Source organism: Choristoneura fumiferana, chromosome 24 (assembly GCF_025370935.1).
Source record: "Choristoneura fumiferana chromosome 24, NRCan_CFum_1, whole genome shotgun sequence".
Lineage (NCBI taxonomy): Eukaryota > Metazoa > Arthropoda > Insecta > Lepidoptera > Tortricidae > Choristoneura > Choristoneura fumiferana.
Window position 1 is genome coordinate 2,907,468 of NC_133495.1, and position 11,326 is coordinate 2,918,793.

At 39.0% G+C, this 11,326-nt stretch overlaps 1 protein-coding gene across 3 annotated transcripts; it reads right to left on the reverse strand.

Moving 5' to 3' along the window:
* Nucleotides 1-2: 2 nt before the first annotated feature.
* On the reverse strand, nucleotides 3-10,879 carry LOC141442022 (nuclear transcription factor Y subunit gamma-like). 3 transcript variants are annotated; one of them, XM_074106942.1, is made up of 8 exons: nucleotides 10,620-10,879; nucleotides 9,122-9,260; nucleotides 7,858-8,043; nucleotides 7,108-7,239; nucleotides 6,429-6,509; nucleotides 4,769-4,894; nucleotides 3,166-3,276; nucleotides 3-1,488 (listed from the first exon to the last, which is right to left on the reverse strand). In XM_074106942.1, exons 1-8 carry the CDS (start codon nucleotides 10,643-10,645, stop codon nucleotides 1,414-1,416), a joined length of 876 nt encoding a protein of 291 aa, XP_073963043.1. In that variant the 5' UTR covers nucleotides 10,646-10,879; the 3' UTR covers nucleotides 3-1,413. The 3 variants fall into 3 exon arrangements, with proteins under 3 accessions (XP_073963043.1, XP_073963042.1, XP_073963041.1); XM_074106941.1 differs by having other exon boundaries at nucleotides 4,769-4,897; XM_074106940.1 differs by having other exon boundaries at nucleotides 4,769-4,900.
* Nucleotides 10,880-11,326: the final 447 nt, after the last annotated feature.

Consider the following 11,326-nt stretch of genomic DNA (forward strand, 5'->3'; position numbering starts at 1 on the left):
TCTTAATTTTACCTTAATGTACATATATTTAAAATAAGTTATTTACAAAATAACATAATTATTCACATTAATACAACTCTGAGCACTTGCTTTGTCACTCTGATAAGCTTCAGGTTCTTTATGTGACATATGTATTTTATTGCTGTCTCTATTTATTTAGTTGAGATAAACAGACAGTTTTACAGATATCTGTGGCATAGAATTGCAGGTACAGTCAAGGGCATAAAAAAAAATTTATATAATGTTACCGAGACGTCGAAAATATCTATACACCTTTATGCCACTAACCGCCACTAAGGTCGACAGATAGTATATTTGACTTTGTAGTATATTTGGCTGTGTAGATATTTATGCCCTTGACTGTACTTATAACATGAGTGGTTAAGTCGGCCCTAAATTTACTATCATGTTGTTTTCAACTTTAATTTGTAATACTTAATTCCTGAAGTGAATAAAAAGGCCAAAAATAGGCAGCTTAGTATCAAGAATATGAATCCGAATTTTTTATGGTATGTAATCTAGTCAAGGTCAAATGTTATGAGATTTAAGCGGTATGTTTCATTTTTGACTGTACCATAGATGTACAGATCTAATACTTTATTCATTGAACTAACATTTAATTCAACGGAACCCTTTACAAAAAACGCTCAGCTACCTTCGTAAAAATATGGAAATGTTGATAAAATTTCATGTTTTTATTCACATCAGCTATTAGGTATTTTACTATGAACTACTGAAGTCTGAACCAGTTCTTCACTAGTGTAGCGTCTACGCTACGGCGCGGTACTGAGAAAGTACTACCATCTCTTTCTTTCTGCTACTTTCTCTGTCATTATTTCAAATGAGTGAGCTCACTCAATTCGCAGTTGATAATTTTCGGCGCGGTCAAAGTAAGGTAAGGGCGTATCTAAACTTCTAATCTTTGTCTGTGGTAGTGCTTTATGCGTTGTGCGTTTTTAGGATTCCGTCCCAAAGGGTGCCAACGGGACCCTATTACTGAGACTTCGCTATCTGTCTGACTGTCCATCCGTCTGTCACAGCTACAGTGCTCTATCTCTGAGCCGTAATAGCTATAATGTAGACACTTGAAATTTTCACAGATTATGTATTACTGTGGCTGTGGTAAAATAAAGTTAAAAATTAAAGGGGGTCGTCATACAAGTTTCAGCGTTTTTTGGTTGCTAGGTGGCCACGGTGACAGCATGCAGTTGCTAGAGGCAACGCGAGTGACCCCATGTTGTTTGGACTCGTTTGATTCATCTTGAGTACTTTGCTAACCAGGGGCAAGAAAAACTTATTACTGAACTGTTTTTAAAGCATTGTACGGATGTACGGAACCCTTCATGTACGAGTCCGACTCGCACTTGACCGATTTTTTAATGAACGTCACTTCTACGCCACTTGTTCCGGCTACTAGGAGTCCTCTTGGCTCGTGGCGACTTGTGCGAGGAACACTTGTTGCGGCTGATGCTGCGCCTGCGACGATACCTGACGATAAAAAAAAAATATTTCTATTACACGCAAAATGGGCTATTAATTCGAAATAATTACAAAGTGTCATGATCGTGGCTAAAGCTATCTTGAAAAATTTTAGAACGCGAATGTTTACATATAGATTATCCATACAGATAGGTACAAAAAAATACAAAATAAAGCTCTTTCATACTGGGGCTTTTCTAAAGTTTATTATGTAAACCTGGATACCAGGACATTAATAGTATTGCGTAGACCGTGCCGTGCTGTGAATATAGTAAAATGTGACTATACCTGTGTACAAGTTGGTATGTGACACTCAGTACAACCCTGTCGCAGGAAGCCTCCGCTGCCCTTATCAAGTTTTTATCTGATAAGTACGGCAAATGTGACATACGAAATTGTCAAGGTTGACTTAAAACATTCGGCCCCAGTGACGCAACGTCTGTTACTTTTTAGTTCTTACTCCTATGCGTGACATGTATTTGTGACTGCTGTGGGATATGCGTAGGCATAGCGTAAGAGCTTAGTGGATCGCAGTGGCGTGTAGCTGCTAGGTGGATAAAGACCCCAGTGCATAGAGAAAGAATGAGGGCTATCGTTTTTTGTCTCACTAGATGGCGCACTGTTGCGTGAGGTTTTTAAGTATGGCTTTCAAAGTCTGTTATTACGGGCGTGAAAACAAAGTTTAGATTAAAATCATATTTAATACACCTTAAAAACGTACCATAAAAATATAGAGCATGCCAGTGTTGCATAGTCCCCGTTTTGTTCGGAAAAAAGGGAGGACAAAGGTTTCCGAAAGACAAAACTGTCTCAAAACAGGCATTCATTGCCCCGGAACGCATATTTGCCATAATTAATTTCAGATATTGCAAAATATTCACAAAATTATTCTAATTATAAATAAACCCGCGTGGCTCACCCAAAAACTATGAGATTTGACATTTCGAAGACCTCACGCTACACTAGCGCCTCTAGTGGCGAATTCATACGCGATAGCCCTCATTAGGCCCTCACCCCTCTTTCCACGTACAATACATAGCTATTGACCTTTAAAATTATAGATAGGAATAAGAATAGGATACAGTGAGTTGAACTTATCCCTAGTAGGCTCGAGGCTCAAGCCGTTAACAAGTTTTTTTTCCTCTCTTTCTTTTATGCTCCTCTCTTGTTAAAGCTTAGGTTAGAGGGTCCCCTGAGGTCCGGGGCCCTGGTGCACTGCACCACGTGGCCCTACGATAGCTACGCCACTGGTGGGTCGTTGCCGGGGCCGGACGTGTTGATGCGAGTGTGAGCAGCAGCGCTCTCTTGCCAACTACGAACTAACTTCCTTTGGTGTGGGAGGCAAAGTGAAACCACCTTTTTTTAAGGAAGTCGTCGTGCCATGAAGGTTCACTACTGAACTGATACTCTAGACCACGACCACTCTGTCAAGAGTGTAGCGATTCAGTAAAGATGTAGTAGGTATATACATATATGGGGCATATGTCCAGTAATAGACGTCCTACGGCTAATATGATGATGATAATGTACCTGTATATGAAGGTATCACTACTGATACTCTAGACCACGACCACTCTGTCAAGAGTGAGCGATTTAGTAAAGATGTAGTACTCGTAGGTATATATAGTATGGCGAGGCATATGCCCAACAATGGACGTCCTACGGCTAATATGATGTTGATGTTACCTGTATGATCTGTGGCGAGGTTTGCGGCTGCGCCTGAATGATGATCGGCTGTGACGGGTTGTTTTGTACTTGCAGCCGGATCATGTTCAGTTGCGCTTGCGTCAACTGGAGCTGCAACGACATGTCAATCGACATTAATATTATTGTATTTTAATTTATTATTTTATCTATGGCCTTAGTAAAATCCTACTAATATTATAAATGAGAAAGTATGTGAATTTGTGTGTGTGTGTGTGTTTGTCACTTCTTTACAGTAAAATGGCCATGCCATCTAGATTTACTCTCTGTCCACGTAATCGGGGGATGCTGGCTGAGCTTGAGGCGCGCACAGTTTCCCATAGAAACTCATATTCATTTATTCATTGTAAAGTCATGTACATAGTTATAAAAGGTGTTTCAGTTATTATCAGTCAGTCCATGACGCCCTGAAAGCCATAATTATTAGGTACAAAAAATTACAGTAGGTACTTATTAAATTAGATTATTACAATGCAAAGAATTTATTAGGTAATTATTAGTGCTAAATTTTGACTCATGCATTAACTTTATATCACTAAATTTTATACAAATAATAATAATAAAAAAATAGTATTACAATGACAAATAACATAATATATTAGTAGTAGTTAAATGTCAAATAAAATTCAAAAGAATTAAATAAAAATAAATTAAACAAAATAAAATTAATCAAATTCCTCCCCTGCTCTCCTTTACTCCCCTATTTCGCGAGCGCTGCACTGTCTAAATGCACTCCTTGCATCTGCATCTGACTGGGATGTGTTTGCGAGTAGCTGGGTAATAATCCTTACAATTCATAGTGCTTTAGTTTTTACCTGTTATGCTATGAAATTATTTGGAATAAATAAATGGCTATGGTACAGAATTGGACGAAATTTGGTTTGTAGATAGCTGGACATTTGGAATAACATATATACACAATGAAATCCAAGATGTAATTTTCGGAAATTCCCATAGCAATTATTGTTTTTTACTTCTTCACGCTAGAATTGCTAGGATTGCGATGAAATTTGGAATGTAGATAGCTAGACATCTGGAATACATAATACGGAGCGGCCAAGGTGGTCAAAAATATCGGAACATGCACTCTATTATTAAGGTATTAGAGTTCATGTTTCGATATTTCTGACTACCTTGGCCGCTCCGAAATATCAGATGGCGGCTGTACGAGTACAGATCTATTAAATAATGTTTTTCTATAGTATTTTGTCGGAGAAGTTCGTGTTGCTTTCTCAAGTAGCCTGAAGTTTACTGAAGCTAATTGATAAATACGGACTTTACCGACAAAATACGATGGAAAAACATTATGCACTAAACCTATATCTTCTCACTAGTATTATAAATGCGAAAGTTTGTAAACCTGTTTGTCTGTTACTTCATGACGTCTAAACTATTGAAACGATTTAGATGAAATTCGGTTTTAGTCCCGGAGAAGGACATAGGACTGTTTTTATCTTGGAAAATTGCATAGGTAGTTCCCGCGGGATAGCTCTAAACGAATTCTACGCGGACGGGGTCGCGGGTAGCGGCCAGTATCTAATAATTTACGTGTGCTATGGCGCTGGTACTAGTAAAACCAAGTTACCGGTAGTTGTTGCACCTCGCCGGCGGGCGTGACGACCTGTTGCACCAGCGTGACGGGCTGCTGCGACACAACGCCGGGGGCGGCGCCCGCCCCCGCACCCGCCCCGCTCGCCGGCTGCTGCTGCTGCTGCTGGATAAACGCATTTCGTTAACAAACAGGACCGTCTAACTGGGACTCAATTCCCATGAGTAATAACGCAAAGCTCTGCGCGGGGGCGACACTAGCGCAAACCGTCATGACAACGTCACTTCTCTTTATATTTTGTCGCCATGACGGATCATGAACCAAAGAGTATTAAGTACCTATAGAAATCATGTCATATTTATTAGTAACAAAATAACATGTTATTTACAGCGATAGTAACGATAGAAACTTATTTCCAAAAAAATAATTGAAATAATATGATATTATGGCATTCTACGGACATGTTTACGGTTCGTGCTAGTGCTGCACGCTGACGGGAGAAAATCGCAGTAATATTAAGGCCCGTTTATCTGTCTTTCGGACGACTTCCTGGTATCCGATTGAGCTGAATTTTGGCATAAGTACAACTAACACTACTGGCTACCAATGTTCGTAAGTATGTAAAAATTAATACATGGATGTCAATTTGTTTATTCACCTTGACCATAGATTTAAAGTGGAACCAATGGGTGGTGAAACAGCCCCTCAATGTACCAAATAAGCAGTAGCGTAGCGTGAATTCTCTCACGCCACCAGCCTCCCCCCACCAGCACAGTAGGCAACACCGAGGTATTGACCCAATGCTCGTCCATGTAAATAAGTGAATTTCAGCTGATTAATTTGAATGTATATATATAAATACCAATATAGTATTGGTATTGTTCCCAAAATAACCGTTTTTAAATCCGTAATATAAAAACCAAACTAAATATTTACGGATACGAACATTCGGCACATCACTAGATTAGTAGATTGATAACCAAGGGTGGAAAGTGACCCATTTTACCCGAGATAATTGTTCGAGGGGAAATGGGTAATTTCACCCGAGTTAGACACACTACTTTTCATTTCGACTGTGAGGAAAGTAAAATAGTACAAAAAAAAGAGAATAATAATTAAATTGAATTTACTTATATCCAACCTCCAACGGTACCTTTTCGACTGGCCACTTGCCACGGCCAACTATTAAAAAAAACCGAGTTGGTCCCGACTAAGGAGCTTATTATATACAAAACTGGAAGTTGAACGCCGAACGTAAAAGTTTGACCTTTATTACTTATTTATATATTCCATCTCTTTCTTTCACATTTCACGAATGACCTCCATCTCTTTCTTAACCTAACTAAACAAAGAGATGGAATATGTTCGTGACGTAATAAAGATCAAATTTCTTGTTTCAAAGGGATGTTCGGCGTTCGACCTCCAGTGTTGTATAAGTATATAAGCTCCTTGGTCACGACGTGCATCTAGATGGCCATGCCGAAATGTAAAAAAAAGTGTCATTGACGTAACTCAATTATCTTCGACTACGTGGATAATGGAAAAATAAAAAAAAAAAATACTTTCCACCCTAGAGATGAAAACGCAATTTTCCACCCGTTTATCTACCCATGAAAATTAAACTTTCCGAACAGGAGAGATGAAAAATAGTTTTCCCACCCTTGGTTATCAATCTACTATTGTTTGGTCAACTAACTTGCACTTGCACCTGCGCGCAGGGCTGTATGACGAACTGCTGTTGGTTGGAAGATTGCATCGCTTGATGCTGCTGCACCATCTGAAATTAATTAGGTAAATCGCGGGTTAGCAAAGCAACTGTATTTTCTCAAAAATGTCCGTAAAAGTTGACATTATTCCTTACATAGTATATGGTTAGCGAAAAATTAAAAAGTTAACATAGATAACAAGATAAATAATTATATTGTCGAGTCTCAAACTTTTAAAAAAGTGAAATGTTGGCAGCAGTCGTATACAGCCAACTCAAATGGCCAGTATCAGTTATTTTGTTGGAACTCCAGACTTTTTTTACTGGATCTAAAACAGCTTGTGGTGTTTTCGGAGGAAAAATACACCCGCAGTTTTTTTAACGAAAAAAAGGCGGGAAAGCATAAAAAAATATTGATTGGAATAAAATTAAATGTCATACATAATATTAAATATGTATATTTAGAGAAAAGCTTTATATTAGTCTCGGCTGGAATAGCAATTGCTGGCTTCGTATTAGTTAAACGGACTCGCAAACTTTAATTCTCATACTCAGCCAGCAATTGCCTACTTCCAGGCCACGACAAGAATCTACTATTAACTTGCCCTAGGCAGTTATTATTGTTGGGTCAAATTTAGCGAGCTTTGATTGAGCTTGAAGGATCACTCACGTGTTCAGCGGGCACGTGGCGCGGCGGGTCGTCGCGCGGCTTGCTGGCCGGCTTGACCTCGTGTCGCGGCACGATGTCTATGAGGAAGTCGAACTGGTCCGATTTTGATATCGCCATGGCAATGTCGTTACGCTGAAAACAAACATTTTTGAAAATGAAAATGTTTATTCGACACACACATGATACATACAAATATTGCGCAGAGTGGAAATAAAAATGATAGGTATAAAATTAAAAAAAAAAACATGTTAAAATTAATTCAAAAACGCCGTTTCAGAGGCACGTGATTATTACAGGCTAACGGTTAGCAAAAATGTATTAGGTAGGTAGTTAAATGTAATAACAGTTGCAGGTATTGATAACTCAAGGCCAGAGTGAATAGGCGTTACCCAAGTACATAATGCAGTCGCAAAGATATCTTTACACTATATGACCGTGTCACAGTATGTCTTCCGAACGTTTTTATACATAAGAAAATAGACAGCAAAATGTTTTTATTTGACAATAGGTATCTAAGTAGGTATAGTTAGCCTCATGGGAAGCCAAAGAGAATCACATTAAACTCTACCCTGCCCAGAGACGGAGTCTCTAAGTAAGTTTATTTTTAAAACTAACAAATGGAACGTCATTTGATTTGAGTAATATTTTCTATCTACAGTATTGAGAGACCCACATAGTGATAAAAATATCCAATCTTCAAAGCAAGGCCCATATATACATGGTCCTTGCTGCAAAGCTTAGTGATTGTACCTGCAAAGTCCTCCTCTTGTTATCCTCAGTGTGATTCCACGCCCTCATGGTGAGCTCGTGGATGAATATCTCGGCCGCCTTCGCGAACAGGACCGGCGCCTCCGCGGATATCATCTTCACCTCTTCGTCGAGCTTCATTATCTTTTTAATTCGGGCCAACGGCAGAGCTTGGGTTTTGAAGTCCTCCTGTAAGGCCAAAGGATATTTTTTAGGTTTGAGAATAGGTATACAACCTGGCCCTATTACTACGAAGTACAAAACTCAAATCATGCCGTCCCGCTGACGCTTAGATATATTATTTAATACGAGAGAGAATGAGAGGGACGGTACGATACGAACTTCGATTTTCGAATTTCGTAGTAGCCCCTCAGATTGAAGATGTGCAAGTTGCAGAAAGTTCCCAAAAAGTTGGGAAAGTTCTCGGAAATTTTCACAAGAAATATAGGAATATCAATCCCCATATAAAATTGTGAGAAGTTTCCGAAATTTTCCTATATGAAAAATTCCGCAATTTTGGAAAGTTTCCTTTGGCACATCAGTATCTCAGATTCAATTTGTGTGACTGTACAAGCTTTGCTTAGTTTGGGACTAGGTCAGTTATTGGTGTCAAGTGTCCCATGATCTTTATTTTATTATATATTCCAAAAACGCTCTAGTACTATATGCTCGTCAAAAATGTCATTATTGCTCGGCAAAAAGCTTGAAGCAAATCTTCACTTGAATACTCGAACGGTCCTGTTAATTTTGTGCGCTTTTACCTGTACCTACCTACTGCAACATTAGCTAGAATGCTCATTATAAGTAGATGCACGAGTATATCAGGACATTAACACGTTCGGGCGCATATCCCACATCACTTACTTCTATGCCATGCACATATACGTGTCACAGACGCGACGCAATACATTCCGGTGTCAGTGTCACAACGTCTGTGACTTTTTAGTTCTTACTCCTATGCCAGTGACACGCAAGTCGTGTCAAAATAATTAGTACCTCCTAAAGCTGGCATAGCGTAGGGTTTAGCGGAACGTTGCCGGAGCTGAATGCGATCCACTAAGCTCTTATGCTAGGCATAGCGCATATCCTACAGCAGTCACAAACGTGTCATTGGCACAGGAGTATATAAGAACTAAAAAGCCGCAGACCTTGTGTCACGTGGCCGAATGTTAAGCATTACTTTAAGTCTTGTCCGCGACTTGACCAAGATAACTTGCGGCCATTTGGAGACCCCTTCCGCCCCACAAGTTAGAGTCTAGGTACTTACCGCATTGACCTTTCGGATGTCCTCCATGATCTTGACCCAGAACTGCTGTAGGCTCTGATGCTGCGCGTCGGCCGCGTCCTCCCCCCCGGCGCCCTCCTGCTCCAGGGACTCCTCCGCCGTTGAAGTACCAGCTTGGTCCCTAAAATAAAGATATTTCCAGGAAACAGGTCGCAGCACGAATCTTATGGCTTCCCGATTGACGCTACGTTTGTTGCATTTTTTTTGATATTTTATTCGGTGGTTAAATAGGTAGGTAACTGCCGTAACCAAAAACTACGGCAGATCCATATTTATAGCCGGGGGGGAGAGAGGATGTTGTTGTCACATACATGCCGGATTTAGAAGTGTGGAGGCCTTTAGGGCAACAAAGGGGTGGAGACCCTCCCCCCGCCATCATTGCAAATTGCTTTTGGAACATTGTAATAATTCATTTCGTGATAATATTATTTTTTTACAAGCTTTTATACATATACCGATTCAGTTGATAACTTTTATTTTTAATAATAAGAAAACAGTATTTTGTTAAAAAAAATTTTTTTAAATACAAGCTTTTTTGCTGACAGTACTTTTTGTTGATTGTACTATTATCATCATCTAAAATCTAAACTACATTTCCATGCCAAACTTCAAGTTGATTCCATTAACCGTTGAAGAGTTCCGTCCTTCAGAGACGATCCTAGTTGGACCATCAGCATGTCTCACTATCCGATTATTGTATTGTCATCAGATTTACATAAGTATGCCTCAAGTCAATCCGGCTACTGGAAGTGGGTCACATTCAACTTGCAAGATTTGACCCGCACATTTGTACATACAGACATAAATACATGCATTGCAAGTTAAATGAAAGCTTGTAAAAATGGGTTATTGTCCGGAAAATAATTATTAAAATGGTTTAAAAGTATTTTTTCAGCCCATTTACATAAAGTCTTAGGGATTCAGGTTTTAAAAAAAAAATGGACCACCGGACCTCCTGGCAACATTCAGAATCAAATTTGCAAGCTCAAAGAGTTTAAAACTATTCACAGAACGTGGTCTTCTAATTTTACACAACTCCCTCCAGAACCCGCTCTATAAGCGTCATTTTTCGATGATTTCGCATTACTGAAAGCGGAAAATTCAGTTTTCTTTTATGGGAGTAGGCACTTTTCAACTGAAGCGCACCTTTATCTCAGATCTTATAATTTAAGTATTCTTTATCTTCACAATAGGTAAACGTTGTTTGTGATAAAATTCAATAACATACCTACTATGCGTTCTTATCCTGTGACCTTACCTAGGTACTTCCAACTTGCTAACAACTCTACTAAAATTATTACAACAAAAGCCGGGTGAGTTGTCTAGTTACATTTACTCCGAGTAAAAGAAAATAAGATAGCGTTATAACTACCTGTATGTAAGTTTAGTAGGAAAATAATATTTTAGCGACTTTACGACCAATTATATATGTTGGAAGGAAACATGATTAGAAATTGATTAAAAATATTCTGCAACTTACGCAGGCACGAAGAAGCAAACCGACATCTTGATTTACGACACGACACGGGCAATGGATGACCTCAAGAATATAATTTCTTATTGCTTTACTATCCGCGTTTATTTACGAAAACTCTTTTGATAAATATTAGCCGCGGTCAAAGGGAACACAGCAACCAATAATCAGACTAATATTTGGGAGCTCCAATCACCAATTACTGAAAATGCGCCACTTCCACGATTCGTCCACCGATGACCAGTCACAAGCTTGACGTTCCACGAGTGTTGCTGTGCTATCTATCTGCGTTTTGACGTGTTGATATCCGGTTGGAACAAGCATTTTCGATCTAAATTTTGTTAACATTTTATGAAAATACCTGCAGCTGCGACAAATATTCAAAAAAGGGACAAAATAAGTTGTGAGTAGCGACTATACTTATTTATTTTTCTTCCGACCTTATTGCAAATAAAATTACAAATATTTACACTGGCAACATAGAACGGAAATGAAACAAATCGTCACTACTTTGAAAAAATCTCGTATCTCAAATCAATACGTCAGCAAATTTGACCCTTAAAGCAATGATCATTAAATTCACTCGGAAAGATCATCGATTTTAAGATACCAGCTTTTTTCAAAGTAGCGACGAAATTATACAACTATCTGGAATCTGCAGGGCTACTACGAAACTCGAAGTTCGTGTCGTGCGGTCCCTCTGACACTTATAC